The sequence below is a fragment of the Drosophila mauritiana genome, chromosome 3L (genome assembly GCF_004382145.1).
Source record: "Drosophila mauritiana strain mau12 chromosome 3L, ASM438214v1, whole genome shotgun sequence".
Taxonomy (NCBI): domain Eukaryota; kingdom Metazoa; phylum Arthropoda; class Insecta; order Diptera; family Drosophilidae; genus Drosophila; species Drosophila mauritiana.
The window spans coordinates 15,954,419-15,971,829 of NC_046669.1; the positions used below are offsets into that span (position 1 = coordinate 15,954,419).

The following is a 17,411-nucleotide window of genomic DNA, read 5'->3' on the forward strand; positions in this document are numbered from 1 at the left end:
TTTTAATTTTTTAAATTGTATTTCCTCCCAATTGAAATTCAAGCGTTACAAATATTTTAAAGTGTATTTATTCAAGCAAAATTCTTGTGAAAACATAACATATCTACATATGTATGTCGTATATCTTTGGTTTTCGTATGTGATATTTAAATTTCACAAATTGTAATATTAAAAGTTTATCTGTTATCTTAAGACTACCAAACATGGGATCGAGTACCATGAAATGTATATAAATTTGATTTGGATTTACTTTTGAACTCTTTGGGCCGCTTCAAAATTTTACGTATTAAAGGACAAAGAAGGAAAACCAAAATAGAGGTAACTCAAAAATTATAATCAAATATATCAATTTATTTGTAAGCACTTAAATTATCACAAACTTATTATATACACAAAGATAAATTAGATTGGGAGACATTAACTAGGGAAACACAAAAGTTAGAAATACAGATTTATGAGAGGGTGAAAAACGGTGGTTGCCCCATCTAGTGGGCATTGTCGTAGGTGTCCTTGTGCTGGTAGCCACTCACATATCCGGATCCATCGACCACGTTCCGTCTGCCGGCGATTCCCTTGCCCTTTCCGGAGGCATCGAAGCGCTCCTTGTGGGAACCGGTGTACTTGCTCGTATCCGTCAATCGATCCACGGCAGCTGCGGCTTTTCCAGCCTAAAAATGGTAACAAAAAGTTGTTAAGGTTTTCAATATAAGTAATGACGTTCAAAGGTTTGAAAATATATTTTTTTAAAAACTCCTGTTAGAAAACTACTTAATTTGAATGAATTATTATCAAAAAAAAATCATTTAAATTTTGTCATATCTATATGGTCATCTCAAAGTCCTTTAAACTTTAAAAGCAGTCTTAAACATTGGAGTTATATAGATTATATTTTTCACAAATCGATTTATAAAACCCACCGAAACGGACACAACTCCTGGAGCTCCACAGCTGGCCAACTTTTGCTTGATCTCCGACAGCTCCACCTTTTTCGTCTTGGCCAAATCGTCTAGGAATTTGTTGTAGTCGCTGAGCGAGATCTTCATGGCCTTGAACTTCTTGAAATGGATGCCCGTATCCGTGGTGGTGATCTTCTTGTCGATGACCTTGGCCTGTTTCATCCACTTGTCACTCTGCGACAGCGTGATCAGCTTGCCATCGGACTTGGAGTCCCCGAACTTGGAGAAGGCCTTGAACTGATCCGAAAAGCTAACCTTGGGCTCATCCTCCAGCGCCAATTGGGCCAACTCGGTAGCGGGCACCTCAGGAGTTGGAGCTGGCGAGGGGCTTCCATTAGCTGCGGCTGCGTCGGACATGGTGGATCTGAAAAATAGGTTACATATTAATATTTTTGAACCTTTACTGAACCCTACAGGTGTTTTAATAGACTTCCAAGAATAAATAGAAACAATACGGAGGAAGTACTTTTAATTTCCCAGATGGACTGGGGATCATAAAACATTAATATTATGCCTATCCTGATAGGTCATTGTTTGTTTAACATTTTGTTGTGGTTTCTTTCATCACGCAACTTTTCCGCTCCTGCGTAATCGGTTCGCTACGGTAGTCACCTACGCAGTTCCTCACCTGTGGGCCACAACGCTCAACAACATTGCGGTGGGTCTAGTCCGTCACCGTCAACTAACCACATATAGGTGCTATTCCCAGACGTATCTTTAGGAGCACCTTATCAGTACTTCACTCACTTCGCTTTCGCAATGATATCACAGCCCATGCTGGGGACTGGACAAAGGCAAAGCTATACCCACCCAAAGCTAGGCCAAAGCTCTCTCAGATGGATTTCGAGAGGTGGAAATCTAAGGGCAAATTGGGAGAGACTCAATCATGGGATGGCGTCATCGGTTTGGGTGCCCCATCTCCCAACGCAGCTAATTATCGCCTCTTGGCAAACCCAAATACACAAAATAAATAGTCAACAGGTTTGGCTCACATAGGTGACTCTATGGGGGTCAGAACTTCGCGCTAGCATGCTAGATCTTTTATGATTAGTCTCTAGCATACAGTTATCATGGGTTTTAATAATCCTAAGGCGATATTAGGTATTTACGGTACAGCTATATAGCTATAGCTACCTTATATACACTAAAATAATTACAATGAATCACTCTTGTGCTTATTAAAATAACAAAAAAGCTATAAATTTGCAAAAAAAAAATACTGCTTTATTTATTTTAAGTTTCCCTACGCATCGCCAGAAATTCCTCGCTTAATTTGTTACACACCGAACGTGGCATAAATTTGGATGATAATTTAGTTTTAAAATTGCTTGTAGCATAAATTGTCCCCGTGTTTACAGGCTACCCAACACGAAGTCCAATCCTCAGCCCCATCCCCATCATTCCATAAACAGTAAATAAAACGTGAGCATTTATTGGCGGGGCCATTAATTACGCACCACTTAAGGTTGCAAGTTGGAGCCCCAGGAGAGATGGAAGCCGTTTGGGCAAGCATTTAATGCGGCGATAAGATGCGACTGCAACCAGTTTGGAGTCCTCTATCCGTGATATATGATGCCGCAGCTTGTGCCCGCACAGATGCGAACAAATCGAAGTGGGGTAGTATCACCATGACCTTGATGCAGTTCGTCGAGCATGTCAACTACTATTTTACCACCCCCTAGCCCCATTCGCAATCCAAATCGAAAAATGACTGAATAGAGCGGAGTGCTTATGTCATCGCCTCATTACGCCGGCTCTTGATTACGCTGTTCTGGGATCAGCTTTGAATAGCTCTGGGATGAGGCAATTTCATAGCCCATAGTCCCCAGATAATCCATCGAAATCATCTATGTAAACTGAGTGGTTAATTGGGAACATTGCATGCATAGCAAGTCCGCCGGTCATTAATCATCTCATTGGTCTCAAGACCAGGGCCATTGAACTTGAACTCCGCTCAAGACGAAACAAATTACCCGGTCCCAGTTCCCGGACAAGACTAATGGAACCCTTTACTCCGCCCCTACGTGTAATTGGAAGCCATAAATACTCGGAAACAAGAAAAGTTGACAAACTACACCACAAAAGAAGTTGGAATATGCAAGAAGAGTTTTAAGATGGCAAAAAAACAGAGGCTAACGACTAGGAAATTACCTGTAAAGGCAAAACTAATAAGATCTTAGGTAATCTTTGGTGGCTTTCAAAAAGCTTTTTAAATGGATAGTACATATATCACAATGCAATTAATATTGTAATATTTGTAAAATCAATCTTTTGTAACTAGCATCTGCCATGAAAAATAGTTCGGATTGTTAGAATTTTTTACACTGAGATTGACGTTATTAGTTATATATTAGCTGGATTAAATTTTTAGTAAATATTATATTTTAATACTTTTGTGAAATGTTTATACAAAAACTTATATGCTGACAGTTTAACCATTTAAAAAACACGGAAGTATTAAATCATCGCAATCGAAAACGGAAAGAATAATTTTAAGATCATAAGATAGTCGCGCCACAGGATGCTCTGATCAAACTTGGATACTGTATTCACACAAAATAAATTATTTTTTTAATATTCTTTGACAACTCAAAGTGCAGATACCCCTCGTCGAATGAATGGCAGAAAATCAGGCAGTCTGATGGGGAGCGCGGATAGTCTAAATCAGAAATAATCCGCTTGGCTGTCAGACCATAAATAATTCGATTCTTCTCATTTCCCATCTCTGTTTTGGTTTCTTTCTCTATATTTTCGATCGGCGGAACAAGTTCTCATCCAGCTCCAGTCGAGCATTGCGAATTGGTTGCCAACATTTTAATTAGTTTTCTACCAAAATGGTAAAAGTTAATTGGGCAATATATATGACCACAATTTGAATAGCAATATGAGTGGATATTATAGATAGCCATTTTCGAAAAGAATGGACTTCCTGGAGAGGGGGACGCAATTAAAAAACCCAACCTACCTCAAGTGGACCGCTGGAGAGCGAATGTAGGAAGGGAAATTTGGGTCATCTCGATGTATATTTATAAAACAAACGACTTTGGGGGGAGAAACATGAAATACTGCACCAGATATTTTTACGTGTGTTAATAAACACACTGAAATATTAGCGCCTCGAACTGAATGCATAAATTAAAGAGAACTTTTTTTTTTTTGGGGGGGAAAACCAAACCGGAAGTCATGGTCATTCTGATAGAGCACGCAACGCAATAGAGAAATCATTGACTTAGGGGACTTATGCTCGGGACATAATATGTGTATGAAATGTGTAGCTACATCACCACTAGCCCAGATGACATCACTGGGAGCTGGGAAACGCGCAAGCGCCAGTTTGGAGAAGGGGTTTCTGGGGGCTTGGTACTGAAATTTCACACTGATGATTCAAATGCACGCATATATACACACGGAAGCGGGCAAAATGCGCCTAAATCAGGACCTCCCAACGGAAATTGAAAACAATGATGGCCCCCGGGACAAAAGAAAAGGGGAACGCGATGCGCGGTAAGTGGGTCAAAATCTGCTCTTGAAAATATGAACCTGCTACTCATAAAACGAAAAGAAATATCCTCGACCTGCAGTCTGCTTATATGGTAGATGCAGGATACAGCAACATTTTCGAAACTTTTTCGAACTAGATTATTTTTCTCTAAACGTTTTTAACTTACATTTGTTGTTAAAAAAGTTCCAAAATTCTTGAATATATTTCCAAAAAAAATATATGTTTTATTTCTCGGCTATTTTTCAATCACTTTAAGGCAAACGCGCGAATACTGGCGATGTCGAAACTCAACTGTTTGGACAAATGCGCAGCCAGTGGCTAGCGAAGGCCCAAGCGGCGTATGAGTGATATTTTTGTTTTGAGTGAGCTTTCGCTGAGTGGAATAGAAACTCGCAAGGAAAATCTTAGCATTTTATCAAAAGAAAAGATGGCAAATCATATGTGAGCTAACATAAATTCCAAAATTTTGTGAATGAGATAAGGAATACGATTTAAATCGTATAGACACTTTTACTGACCCCCCAATTTTTTTTAAGCGATGACTTCATTTCGCAAAATTTTATACACGAAAACTAACAACGAAAGCCACACGGCGAAGCCATTTATCAGAAATAAAAAGAAATAAACGAGACCTAAAAACAACTCAGAATAACAAAAGTGACGCTAGCCACCGAAATCTTATCAAACCAACTAGTTAGACTCAAAATTTTGGTTTGTTGTGAGTGAAATTCTGGGGAAAAAAGCTTAAAGCTTTTCCTGATTTTATATTGTCTAAAGAGAAGGGGGTGTTCGCCACTCAGTCTGAGCTACTAAAACAGTCAATTTGTAGTCAGTAAATTTGTTTAACCACAAAAAACAGAAAACGATGCGTGAAGTTGTGGGTTAAAAACACGCACAACAAGTGCCAGACAATTCGAATAATTAAGGGGGTATCTTTTGGGCTTACTTAGACGTGTTTTTGGGGTGTGACTTGGGCTATACTAAACCAGTGAGCTCATGCTTAGCTATGCAAATGAGTACTTATTTCAAGCGGCTAAGATTTGTCGACCGCCTTACTAGGTAAATGGGTTCTTTGAACTTTTCTATTTTTTTACATTCAGGAAAAAGGAAATATCAAATAGGAAATCATAAGGAAATTACTTCGCACTCCATAAAATGATTAAACACATTCTGAAACAAAAAGACCCTGCCCTAAACCCAAAACAAACCCTAAACGAACAAAAAAAAACCTTTGACATTGATTTATGAGAACTGACTGTCGGAGGAATTTGGTAAGTTTTTGTGGCCAACTCGATGAAGTCATAGCCCTGGCCCAAAAGCAAAATACAACACAACTGAAAGACTAACTTGGAGAACGAAATACCCTGAGGAGACTTATAATTAAGTTCGTAAATTAAGCATTAGGAATTACATATAAAGGCCTAATTATTATTATTTAAAATAAAACGTTTTATTTATAAATTAAATATTTCATTGTGCAATGTTTATTCAGCTTATTAACCAGATGACACCATAGAGTTTAGAAAATGCTTATATTCAAATTAGAAAGAGTTCAATTTCCATAAATTCCAAACTTAAGTACAATGTTTTACAGCTGAAATACCTTTTAGAGTGATTCGTTTACTCTTTTTCTAGGACATAAAATCAAAGTACTCCCAGTCCTGAAAAATGCAAACATGATTCTTGCCACCTGGCCTATCTTAAGTGCACCTTTAATTAACCACGAAGGCAGTTCAAAGAACCGATGGTGGTACACAAATCAGGGCACAGTCCACACGAGGCAGAACAAAGGGAGTGAACCAAGTGGACTGAACCATGTTGCCAATCCAACTTCAATTCCAGGCCAGAACTTACCAGCTCATTAAGCCAGACTGGAATGGCTGCAGAGAATTGGGCTTTGATTGAAACTGAGTGCCAACGGGGCTAACATTAAAACGCACTTATCAGCCGGGCCGTCAAGGCCAATCCAATGAGGTTCTTGCAGTTGCTCCTCCTCCTCCTCCTAATCGGGAGCGAAGTTTAAGCACCAGAGATCTGAGCCATCCGATAAGCCCGTTGCTAAAAATAAAAATGCCCAGCGAAGGAGGAACAGGAGATACCAATGCAGCTGCAGTTGCATCAGAGGCGGATGGGAATCATATTCTTAGGGGGTTTTCTTAGTATCCGGTTGAAATAAGTATATATCTTTACTGCATACTAGGATCATTTATTTAGCAGTCTTGAGGATTTAATATGTACTTACTTAATAGTATTATGATTTTTAAGGGAACTTATGACCCCCCAAAGACCCCCATTGTGTTCGCCACTGGAGCGCATGACTCCCGTGTCCAGGCTGTGGCCAAATGTGGCCCTTGGCCTTCACTCACCTTGAGATGCCGTTGTTGTCGTCGTCGGTTGTTGCCACAGTTGTTGCAGTTGCAGTTGCTGTTGTTGTCGTGGCCCCGTTGCAGTGTGCGGACAAAAAGGAGGCTGAGATGCCACAATGCTGCGGCAGCAACAACGATTGCATATCAATTACACGCTGGTCTGGATGCGGTCTTTGGCCTTGATGGTCCACCCAGCCAAGGCCCTTGGTTCGCTTGCAGATCCAGATGCAGATGCAGATGCCAAGATGCCAGGCAGCGATAGCTCCTCCCGCTGCGGAGAACCAGGGTCTGCCTCCCTCATTTGGGCCCACTCCAGCCTTGGCCACAATTAAACCAAATTGACAACGCCTTCACGAGGCGTCGATCCCCAAAAGGGGAGTGAAAGGCGGAGCTGCAATGTCCGTTAACGACACAAGTGGACACGACGACGCATTCGCATCTCCTCGTTTGCATTGAAGTGCATCTGATGGATACATTTGGAGAAATAATAAATTGACTATTTTACTATTTACTATTTTAAAATGCGACAGATATTATTAGGTTCTTCTTTAATAAAATACGCGTGCTCGTACAATTCCGATGAATTATCTTTAAGTACAATAATTCACCCTTTTTATGAATAATATAATATTTCCTATTTTTTAACAATTATGACTTAAAATTAAAATTCTAAGAATTTAAAAACAGTCTTGTCTATAAATATTATTATTTATAAACATTTAAATTTATGATTTAAAGTTGTAAAAATTATTATTAAACAATTTACGAATTACTTTGCTTTAATTTAGGTCATAAAATCCACCTTACTATGTGAGGGTAAAAGAGCAAACCCCATTTGAAAACTTTTGCAGATAACAATTTGGAATGCTTTTAGAATTTTTCTCGCAGTGTATCAGAATAGAAGAATCAGCAGGAACAGCAGAAACTGGCCGGCAGGAACCTCAGTCAGAACCAGACCTAGAACTCGCGAAAGAACCTGCTGGGTATAAAAGGATGAAGACCTAGGCTCAGAATCAACAGTTACCAGTGAACTGACGAACAAGACTCACTCGAAGGAATCTTCCACTGCCGCCCAGCCATGAAGTATCCACTTCTGTTGTTAGGAAGCCTCAGTTTGGCCCACGGACTGGCCTTGTACTATCCCTATGCGTACACTGCCGAGGGATCCGCCGTGTTCACGCCCACCCAGCGCCAGTATATCGCCAAGGATGAGTTAGGTCAGTACTCCTATGGCTATTCGGAACCCTTGTCCAGCAAACAGGAGACCCGCACCCTTGACGGAATCACCCAAGGATACTATAGTTACCGGGATGCGGCTGGAAAACTCCAGACGGTTAACTATGTGGCCGACAACGAAGGTTTCCATGTGGCAGCCACTAATCTGCCAAAGGCCAAAGTTCCCAAGGAGTCGCTTGAACTTAGTCCCAGGAGCGCGTCGCATCCGGTAGAACATCCTGTCGAGCATCACGCGGAGGTGTTGCATCCTGTAATTCAGCATCCTATTGGCCACCATCCCGTTGAAGTTCCACATCATCACACTGTTGTTGAAAGCGGACGAAGTGCCCATGCAGATGGACACCATCCCGTCGAGCACCACGATCACTCCGTTTCTGTTGTCCAGCATCCTGGTGGCCACCATCCCGCTGAGGTCCCTCATCCTCACACTGTTGTCGAAAGCGGCCGAAGTGCTCACCCAGATGGACATCATCCAGTCGAGCACCACGAGCACCCTGTTCCTGTAGCTCAGCATCCTGTTGGCCACCATCCCGTTGAGGTTCCTCATCATCACACTGTCGTTGAGAGCGGCCGAAGTGCTCATCCAGAGGGACACCATCCCATCGAGCACCACGAGCATCCGGTTGCTGGCGCAGACCCATCCGGATCCCATGGTGGCCACTCCCAATTGCCTCATCCCGTTTCTGATACCGCTGAAGTGGCTGCGGCCAAGTCCCTTCATCTTCAACGCGTCCACGACGAAGGCGTGCGCAACCAGGTGCTGGCCAAGATTCCAGTTGCCGTGGCTCGCAGCCACCATGTCGTGGTTCCTGCTCCAGTCTACGGCTACACCATTCCCAGGTACTACACCCCCGGATTCTATTACTGAATGGCAGCTGCCTTCGCACGATTTGGTTCATCATTTAAGAATTTCGAATTTAAAATAAAAATTGTCCATCAGTCTGCGGCGTTTCTTTTAAAGTGATAATTGGATATTATATGGAAATATTCAACAAATTTATTTTACAATCTATTAAAATCTTTCGTTGAATTATAATTTTATAATTTATAATTTTTAGCTTTAACATTTGCATCTTTATTTAAATATAAACATAACCAAAATCTCGACACCTAAAGTTCAAGATCCGGCTGAACTGAACCATTTAGCTGGCCAACTCCTGAACCGGAACCCGTTCACTCGGACCCTGTCCTACCTCAACCTTTTGGCCCCAGACCCACCGATCACATTCCACATATGTGCAGCATAAACTCTTCACAAATGTGGGCCGAATTTTGATTTCAATTATATTTAATAGCAGCATAAACAACAGCAAAGGCAACAACCTAAATAACTAAAACTGGAAAAGGTAGCCGGCGTGTCCTATAGCCCAACCCGGTTCCTTGACCCTTCTTCTGATGATTTCCAGCTCACACTGAGAGAATCAAATGGCAAATGAGTATGACACATTTTTATAATACATTACAAATCAATTGAAACATATAACTTATGGTTATCATTCGATACTAATTGTTTAAGTTAAGTTTTTTCTAACTTGAAAATAACGAAAGTCTTAAATAGCACTGCCACAATTTTTTAATTTATTAAAAAATTAAAACCTTTCTTCATTTTTGACCTCCACTTTCTCTCAGTGCACATCCGGAGCCACTGAAGAGCAGCCTGATTAAGTTCTTGCTTTGTGGCATTGCGGAACGTTGTTGCTTGTCTCTGTACATGTCCACATCCGATGCAGTGCGATATCTATAAGATACATACATATGTATATAAGTGTTGCTGCCCCTTGCGCAGATGAAAACAAATTGCGGCTTTTGTGCTCAAATTTATGCTGAACTTGTTGAAATCGAAATCGACAAAATATTTATGTACGAAAATGCGAGGAAGCAGAGGAAGAGGAAAAAGGAACAATAATCCAGCCTGGTGGAATATGAAAGTAAAACCCAACCGGACGACCTTCCTGAGAACGCACGAAATTGTAAATTTTTGGCAGGAGGCGCCGCCTATAAAAGGCAGAATCCCCAATCGATCCCAGCACAGAGTTCTCTAGAGCGAGTACTAGTCCACCACACTAGCAGCGCCTTAAAAAAATTTCAAAAAACTCCCAAAAATCTTAAACAGCCACGCTTGAGAAGATGTACTTGCTTAATCTTTGCCTGATTTGTACCACCATCGGTTTGGCCGTCGGTTCACCAACCTTGGAGTACGGAGCCCCACCAACTTCGGATACGATCAGTCAGTATCACCACCAGGATGAGCATGGCCAGTACGCCTATGGTTACATGGCACCACTGTACTCCAAGCACGAGACCCGCACCGTGGATGGTGTGATCCGGGGTACCTTCTCCCACGTTGATGCCAATGGCGAAACCCAGACCGTGGACTATGTGGCCGATGCCGAGGGCTTCCATGTAACCTCTAATCTGCCCAATCAGCAGGCCAATCAGGAAACCCCTGAAGTGGCTGCCCTGCGAGCACAGCATCTGGAGGCCCATAACCAGGCCAAATTGAGGTTGGCCGGAGACTACTCCGTTGGTCCACAGCCTGTGCAGGACACTCCCGAGGTGGCCGCCGCTAAGGTTGCATTCTTCAAGCGTTTCGAAGCCGAGAAGCTGCGCAACAAGTTGCTCGCCGAGAAGAAAGTTCTGGTGATAGCGAATCCAACTCCCATCGCTGTTCGTTCCCAGCCGATATATGTCTACCAGCCCACCACAGGATTCGTTTACAACTATCACACCAAGACGCAGGACCAAGTTCCCTCCAGGAACTACCTGCCAGTGGTCTAATGTGGTCTAATCTTTGGATTGGTCGTCTTCGAAAAATTATGTTAATTGTTGAGCAATAAATGATGCAAATCGGAAATTTAAATTATATCTCAGCTTCATTACTATAAAAAATCCTTGAAAAATTCACAAGCATGGCTTAGAAATCACTTAAGTCTCCATTCAAATTTCTGAAATTTAAATCTTCAGATAAGATAGATAGATATTCACTTAATCTGGATGTACACTTTTCACTACATAGGCCACCAAAGAAAAAAAGAAAAACATTTGACTTTTGGCACAATGGTGCTCTGTCTTGCATTTATTCATAGGAAACACGTCATAGTCACACCTCACTTTGTTCCACGAACATTAGCCGGCTTTGATCCATCGCCACGATCCGCATCATCAGGCCTTCAATTGCGTTTGCTCACCAACAAACTGCGACTAAGGGCCACTGGGCGCAGGGTTCGCAGCTCGGTGGGCGTGGTAACACTGTACTTGGTGTTGGGGGATACCAGGGTGTAGTAGGCGCCGATTGGCACACGGAGATCACTGTTGTCCAAACGATCCTCGAGCAGTTTCTCGGCACTGGCCAAGTCGCCGAGTTTCAGATAACTGCTGGAGCTTAGATCAGCCAAGGAGTAGACGGTGCGCAGACGCAGATCATCGCCATCGCGATCAGATGAGATCTGACGAGCATTCTCTCGGATTTGGCTCGAGTCCCGCAAAGATTCTTGGTTTCGGGTTTGATCTTGACGGAGGTCTTGACGCAGATCTTGACGCAGTTCTTGGCGGGATTCTTGGTCAATTCTTAGGTCCTGACGGCGATCTTCCCGTCGATCCTCTTGCCTCTCTTCTCGCTGATCCTGTCGCCGATCTTCTCGCTGATTTTGTCGTAGATCTTCTCGCTGATCTTGTCGTCGCTTTTCTCGCTGATCTTGTCGTCGATCTTCTCGCTGATCTTGTCGTCGATCTTCTCGCTGATCCTGCCTCTGCTCCTGTCTCAGATCTTGTCTCAGTTCCTTCCTCTGATCCTGTCGGATTTCCTGTTCCCCTCGCTGCTCCCGGTCATCCCTGTTCCTAGGCAGAATAAGCTCTCGCTGTCGATCGGCCAACATGGCTGATAGCTCGGCTCGAACTCTCTCCAAGATCGCCGCATCCTCATCGCTCAGACTCTGCTCCCCTGACAGCTGATCATCGTTGTTGTTGTTTCTGTTCTGCTCCTGCTGCCTTCTGTCCGCCTCCTCACGCAAACTGGTGGCTAAGGCTTTCTCCCTAGCTTCCCTCAGAGCATTCAGGTGGGTTAGACGAGCCTGCTGCACCTCCTCCGTATCGGTTACCGGCAATGGTGCCTTTCCCTCGTCCACGGGTGCTTGGGGTTGGTTACTCGCCTCGGCCTTGAAACCCTGAACGCCATTGGCCTCATAGCGAACCGTTTGTAGTTTTCCATCGGCATCCACATAGGAGTAGAATCCCCGGGAGGTGCCATCTCGGGAGGAGTACTCAGCCCTAGCCGCATTCTCATCCCTGTAGCCATAGGAGTAGAAGGCTCTGGCCGTATCTTGCTCCTGGTAACCACTGCTCGGCCTTTGGGGCAAGCCTGCAGCTGAGGTAAGGGCCAACAGGCCGCCCAGAATCGTCCAGGTGAAGCAGTGCATCCTCTTCTTTTGATTGCTCTTGTGGAACTGATGCTGCAGTGACTCCCCGTTGGGTGTTTTATACCACCTGCGGGTAACTCGAGACGCCACCCACCACCCGGTCTGCACAATGACCTCGAAATGCGCAAGTCGATCCGCCGCGATCCGATTGGTGTCGATTGCTACTGGGGCCTCTGGTTCGCTACCGCACGGATGTTGCAATAGTGAACTTAATATTGAGACACGGATCCATTGGTTGCACAATTGGGCGGCACTTCCAGCTGAGATCTGTGTCTCCGCGGATGTGGCAAGCGCAACCTGGATTCAGGCGGAAAACAAATGGGGGAAGTCTGTTTGTTTTGTTTAATGGGATAAACATCCATATTCGATTACTAGATGGACTATCGTTTTAGTGGCTGACAGACACATATATGTATGTAAAGTGCATTGATAACTAAACTCTTATGCCATGCGGAGTTATGTTATATTATGATTTTAATATCAAAGAGCTTTCGAAAGGAATCGAATAAAGTAGTCATATACAATTGAATGTGTTATTGTCTAAATATAGCCCTTCTAACATAATTAATTAATAAATCAACAGTTGTACGGCTTAAACCTCATTTTAAGAGGAATTGTTAGCAATTTGTTATATCTTTTTTGTATATTATATGATAGATATTAAAACTAAGTTCGATGGAAGCTCCCAGCCAATGCGCAGTTATCTGAAGTGTTATCATTACACGTACATACTTAAATACATATTTATTAGCAGCTTTGATTAGTGCTGATGCTTTAAAGCGAAGAGCATTGGCAAAAAAGCATTTCTTAATTATTAAAAAAGTTTATGAACGTGCATGTTAATTATCAGAGGAACTTAGATAGGATGTACCGGAAGTAGGTCGCGTTTGAATATGGTAAAATATTTATCTAATGATAGAATATAATATTTAACCTATTAATAGTCGTATTCTCATCACTTGCCAAGCTTATGCAGTTATATTAAACAAACATAATATTCTCTGCGAGAGCATCGGAGACCAAAAAGCTCAGTTAGAGCTGAGAACGGAGAGCAGTGGCGATAGGGTCGTTAGCACTTGCTGATCGAATAAGTTTAGATTTGCCAAAGATCAGTTCGCCAATTGCCGCTGACCGAACTGCACGAAGTCCATAGAGCCAAGAGGTTTACCACACCGACATGGACTTAGCCGGCAAAAATGTAGTTTACCTTGGCGGATTCGGCGGCATAGGCCAAAAATGTGTGCAAGAACTGCTCCGGCGACCAATAAAGGTGGGTTGACCAACAACCGGAGACTAGAAACTAACTGCAATTGATTACTTCATTAGGCTCTGGCCATTTTCGATCTGAATGCTAATGAGGAGCTCTTGGCTGAGTGGAAAAGCCAGCATCCCGATACGGACATCTTCTACCACAAGCTGGACATAACCCAGAAATCGGATATAGACGCGGCCTACAAGGCAACCGCTGAGAGATTCGGACACTTCGATGTGGTGGTCAATGGCAGTGGACTGATGAACGATCGCCTGGTCGAACTCACTATTCAAATTAATCTGGTGAGTGCGAGAGAGAGTTTGTTAACTAGTTTAATAACATTATTTATCTGATTTTCCCTAAGCTGGGTGTTATCAACAGCACTTTGACCGCCTTGGAGTACATGGACATGGCCAAGGGCGGAAAGGGTGGTCTCATAGTGAATATATCCTCGGTGGCTGGACTGCAGCCCACAGCTATAATGGCCATTTACTCGGCGGCCAAGACAGGAGTTACCACATTCACCAGAGCCATGGCTGTAAGTAGAAACGAAATGAGTTAAATGGTTTGATCATATTATATGTCATCCATATCCCCCTTAGAACCCATTCTTTTACGCCCACTCTGGTGTAGGCTTCATTACCATCTGTCCCGGATTCACGGACACTGGCCTGCTGGAAGATATTGGCAACAAGACGACATTCACCTACGACACTCCCATGCTGGCCATGTTCAACCGGGTGAAGCGACAGAAGGCCGAGGATTGTGCCAGGAACCTGGTCTCAGCAATAGAGACGTCCAAAAATGGAGCTGTCCTCATGCTGGAGCTGGGTGAGACGACGGAGGTGGACATGCCAGTCATGTGGAAGCCACAGTTGGATAATTAATACCGCTTTATTGTTTCTAATGTGTGTGCATCATATTGTAATCTCTTTCAATTGGTTGGTGATTTAAAAATAAAGTGTTATCAGTTAATGGAGCTTCTTTGACATTTAATGGGGGGCCACACGGACAGAAAATACGTTGCTTATTTATTATTATTATTATAGTAACAAAAAATACAAAACTCACCTTTAGAAATATAAGACCTTCCATAAAAAATGGGCATGCTTTTCTGGTATATAGGCGGCTATCAAACCTCTCCATTTATATAAATAGCCTTTATCAAATCTCTAAGCCCCACATGAGATAAACCCAAAAAGTAGAGCGATGGAAACTGGATTGCTTGTAAGTTGTTGGTCTTATGAAGAGTACTTCGCCAGTTGCTGCCGACGGAACTGCACGGAATTTTTTAGAGAATTTATAAATTGCGAAATGGATTTGGGAGGAAAAAATGTGGTTTACCTTGGAGGATTCGGTGGCATAGGCAAAAAATGTGTGCAAGAACTGCTTAAGAAGCAAATAAAAGTGGATTTACAAAAAAACTGACCTGAGAATGAATACTAATTAATGACTCCATTAGGGTCTGGCCATTTTTGACTTGATTGTGGATGACGATCTCTTGGCTGAGTGGAAAAAGCTGAATCCCGATACGGAAGTTTTCTACCAAAAAGTGGACATCACTCAAAAATCGGATATAGATGCTGCCTATAAGGCGACCGCAGAGAAACTTGGACACTTCGATGTGGTGGTCAATGGAAGTGGGCTTTTGGATGATCGCCTAATTGAACTGACCATACAAATTAATCTGGTAATACTTGATATAATACTTTCACAGGTATTTATTTATTAATATTTTCTGAAGGTGGGAGTAATCAATAGCACTTTGACCGCCTTGGAGTACATGGACAAGTCAAAAGGTGGTAAAGGTGGACTAATAGTGAACATTTCCTCAGTGGCTGGACTGCAGCCCACGCCTTTGATGGCCATATACTCCACATCCAAAACAGGTGTCACCACATTTACCAGGGCCATGGCTGTAAGTTAAGTGGAAAAACAAAAGGCGATCATAATTTGATTAATACTTCCCTCAGAGTCCCATCCATTATGCTCACTCCGGTGTGGGCTTCATTACCATCTGTCCAGGCTATACGAATACCGGCATCCTGAAGGATATTGATAAGAAAACTACATTTCCATTTTATGAGACTCGCATGCGGACCGTCTTCAGCAAGGTGAAAGGTCAGACGGTGGAGGTTTGCGCTCAGAATATAGTCCACGCCATCGAGACGGCCAAGAATGGAGCAGTTCTTATGCTGGAACTGGGTGAGATCCACGAACTGGATATACCGAACCTGTGGAATCCCCAGCTAGATGATTGCGTATTTGTCTGCTTGAGCTGAACGTATCTATACTAATTAATCCCACATTAACCGCAAGATGGGATCAAGTTGGCAGGCAATCAGAACCAAATCAAGTCATATCAAATTATGTTTTATAATTCGAATAAGTTTCTTTTATTTAAATTGCAGGCATACACACACAAAATTGAGTTTGTTTTTAGTTTGCATTTGAGTTTTTTGGTTTCTGGGTTTTTCATATCTAACATTTACAATGAATTTCGAAGATAAATATACATATTCAGCACATCCAAGAACATATATTTTATCGATGATTAACATTCCACAAAACTAGAAGAGATGTCTGATTTCGGTAGTCCGAAATTCTGGATACCCTAGAAAAGGAAGCTAAAGTTCAAAAAGAAAATAATCATAATAATCATTATGATGATAGCTTTTGCAGATCAGTTATCTGTATAGTAGAGTTTCTTAGCCGAAGTTCCCAGTTGTAAAGCTGCCAGCAGCAATTAAATGGGATAGAACAAAAGGTTCTAGATAATTTAAAATACAACGATTTAAGTTTCAAAATATAATCTGAAAACTTTTCTTCTTTTCCGGGGTATCATGACCATGGACAGACCCGAAGGTATTTGGGAGATCTCTTGAAGTAGAAGCAAGTTCATCTCGTTGGTGAAGGTTTGTTGTCTTTCCTGTAGAGTAGTGCATGTAAAATACAATCTCTGCTTACATAGATCTATGATACAATATACGCCGCTCAGATGCATCCTTTCAGTGGCGTTTAGTGTGTGTATTTAGATACATTATTATACTCGTTATAGTTAGTTTCAATTAGCATTTAATATAAAGACATTTGTTTGTTCCCATTGAACTGGGATTAGTTTCGCATGTTAACTGTAAATTTCACATCATCACAATTCAAGGGTCTTCAACTTATAAATTACACCAAAAACAGCAACGGTTCGTTTGCAGAGACGAGGTGACCTTTGACCTTTCAGGACGCTTGTGCTCATCTATTGAGCTTCGACTTTTAAGTAGCGGTGGTCGTCAAAACTGAAAGTATCCTATTGTCCTCACCACAACACATTGGATGCGCTGAAAGGGAGTCGCCGTGGCTATCTATCTACCTAAGATTACTCGCTTGCAGTGCTGGGTTCTATCGAGGATCTGATCTCATTGGGTGGTGGGTGGCTCGACAAGCTATCTCCTGGCAGGTTATAATAGACTTATTGGATCTGAGCTACTGCAAAGTCGTCGGCAAAGTATCTGTGCGACCTTGGTCGATTGGTTTTGAGCCTAACCCTAGGTTGAGGAACAGAAGCGCCTACTATCGTATCGTATTTAACCATATTTTACGTTTATCTTATTAAGTTATGCGGATTGTCTGTAACTAGTTGCGTTAACTATAGGATCTCGTATTGTATTCCATTAAATTTCCTATCTGGTG

At 42.4% G+C, this 17,411-nt stretch overlaps 6 protein-coding genes across 7 annotated transcripts; 4 read left to right on the forward strand and 2 right to left on the reverse strand.

The window, feature by feature from the left end:
* Positions 1-92: 92 nt before the first annotated feature.
* On the reverse strand, positions 93-4,736 carry LOC117139675 (tubulin polymerization-promoting protein homolog). Of its 2 annotated transcripts, none has more exons than XM_033302152.1 (3): positions 1,585-1,691; positions 918-1,320; positions 93-668 (listed from the first exon to the last, which is right to left on the reverse strand). In XM_033302152.1, exons 1-3 carry the CDS (start codon positions 1,608-1,610, stop codon positions 486-488), a joined length of 612 nt encoding a protein of 203 aa, XP_033158043.1. In that variant the 5' UTR covers positions 1,611-1,691; the 3' UTR covers positions 93-485. The 2 variants fall into 2 exon arrangements, with proteins under 2 accessions (XP_033158043.1, XP_033158044.1); XM_033302153.1 differs by lacking the exon at positions 1,585-1,691 and adding an exon at positions 4,625-4,736 and having other exon boundaries at positions 94-668.
* A 3,095-nt stretch (positions 4,737-7,831) lies between these two features.
* On the forward strand, positions 7,832-8,999 carry LOC117141221 (cyclic AMP-responsive element-binding protein 5). Its single transcript, XM_033304580.1, has one exon. The coding sequence runs from the start codon at positions 7,903-7,905 to the stop codon at positions 8,926-8,928; it is 1,026 nt and encodes a 341-aa protein (XP_033160471.1). The 5' UTR covers positions 7,832-7,902; the 3' UTR covers positions 8,929-8,999.
* Positions 9,000-9,100: 101 nt separating this feature from the next.
* On the forward strand, positions 9,101-10,905 carry LOC117141222 (cuticle protein 6). Its single transcript, XM_033304581.1, has 2 exons — positions 9,101-9,496; positions 9,690-10,905. The coding sequence occupies exon 2, from the start codon at positions 10,188-10,190 to the stop codon at positions 10,836-10,838; it is 651 nt and encodes a 216-aa protein (XP_033160472.1). The 5' UTR covers positions 9,101-9,496; positions 9,690-10,187; the 3' UTR covers positions 10,839-10,905.
* Positions 10,906-11,093: 188 nt separating this feature from the next.
* Positions 11,094-12,520, reverse strand: LOC117141686 (zinc finger CCCH domain-containing protein 13). Its single transcript, XM_033305290.1, has one exon. The coding sequence runs from the start codon at positions 12,473-12,475 to the stop codon at positions 11,231-11,233; it is 1,245 nt and encodes a 414-aa protein (XP_033161181.1). The 5' UTR covers positions 12,476-12,520; the 3' UTR covers positions 11,094-11,230.
* Positions 12,521-13,575: 1,055 nt separating this feature from the next.
* LOC117139490 (alcohol dehydrogenase 1) lies at positions 13,576-14,702 on the forward strand. Its single transcript, XM_033301811.1, has 4 exons — positions 13,576-13,745; positions 13,802-14,029; positions 14,092-14,265; positions 14,330-14,702. The coding sequence occupies exons 1-4, from the start codon at positions 13,653-13,655 to the stop codon at positions 14,612-14,614; spliced, it is 780 nt and encodes a 259-aa protein (XP_033157702.1). The 5' UTR covers positions 13,576-13,652; the 3' UTR covers positions 14,615-14,702.
* A 339-nt stretch (positions 14,703-15,041) lies between these two features.
* LOC117139491 (alcohol dehydrogenase 1) lies at positions 15,042-16,233 on the forward strand. Its single transcript, XM_033301813.1, has 4 exons — positions 15,042-15,134; positions 15,190-15,417; positions 15,472-15,645; positions 15,701-16,233. Exons 1-4 carry the CDS (start codon positions 15,042-15,044, stop codon positions 16,007-16,009), a joined length of 804 nt encoding a protein of 267 aa, XP_033157704.1. The 3' UTR covers positions 16,010-16,233.
* The last annotated feature ends 1,178 nt before the right edge of the window (positions 16,234-17,411 follow it).

Bases quoted from the DNA above. Each gene is read 5' to 3' on its own strand.
- LOC117139491 (XM_033301813.1), top strand. From the start codon at position 15,042: ATGGATTTGGGAGGAAAAAATGTGGTTTACCTTGGAGGATTCGGTGGC. The intron at 15,135-15,189 runs GTGGATTTACAA...TGACTCCATTAG, and splicing joins TGCTTAAGAAGCAAATAAAA to GGTCTGGCCATTTTTGACTT. The intron at 15,646-15,700 runs GTAAGTTAAGTG...TACTTCCCTCAG, and splicing joins CATTTACCAGGGCCATGGCT to AGTCCCATCCATTATGCTCA.
- LOC117141686 (XM_033305290.1), bottom strand. From the start codon at position 12,475: ATGCACTGCTTCACCTGGACGATTCTGGGCGGCCTGTTGGCCCTTACC.
- LOC117139490 (XM_033301811.1), top strand. From the start codon at position 13,653: ATGGACTTAGCCGGCAAAAATGTAGTTTACCTTGGCGGATTCGGCGGC. The intron at 14,030-14,091 runs GTGAGTGCGAGA...ATTTTCCCTAAG, and splicing joins TCACTATTCAAATTAATCTG to CTGGGTGTTATCAACAGCAC. The intron at 14,266-14,329 runs GTAAGTAGAAAC...TATCCCCCTTAG, and splicing joins CATTCACCAGAGCCATGGCT to AACCCATTCTTTTACGCCCA.
- LOC117139675 (XM_033302152.1), bottom strand. From the start codon at position 1,610: ATGTTGTTGAGCGTTGTGGCCCACAG. The intron at 1,321-1,584 runs GTGAGGAACTGC...CCTATTTTTCAG, and splicing joins TTGAGCGTTGTGGCCCACAG to ATCCACCATGTCCGACGCAG. The intron at 669-917 runs GTGGGTTTTATA...TACCATTTTTAG, and splicing joins CAGGAGTTGTGTCCGTTTCG to GCTGGAAAAGCCGCAGCTGC.
- LOC117141221 (XM_033304580.1), top strand. From the start codon at position 7,903: ATGAAGTATCCACTTCTGTTGTTAGGAAGCCTCAGTTTGGCCCACGGA.
- LOC117141222 (XM_033304581.1), top strand. From the start codon at position 10,188: ATGTACTTGCTTAATCTTTGCCTGATTTGTACCACCATCGGTTTGGCC.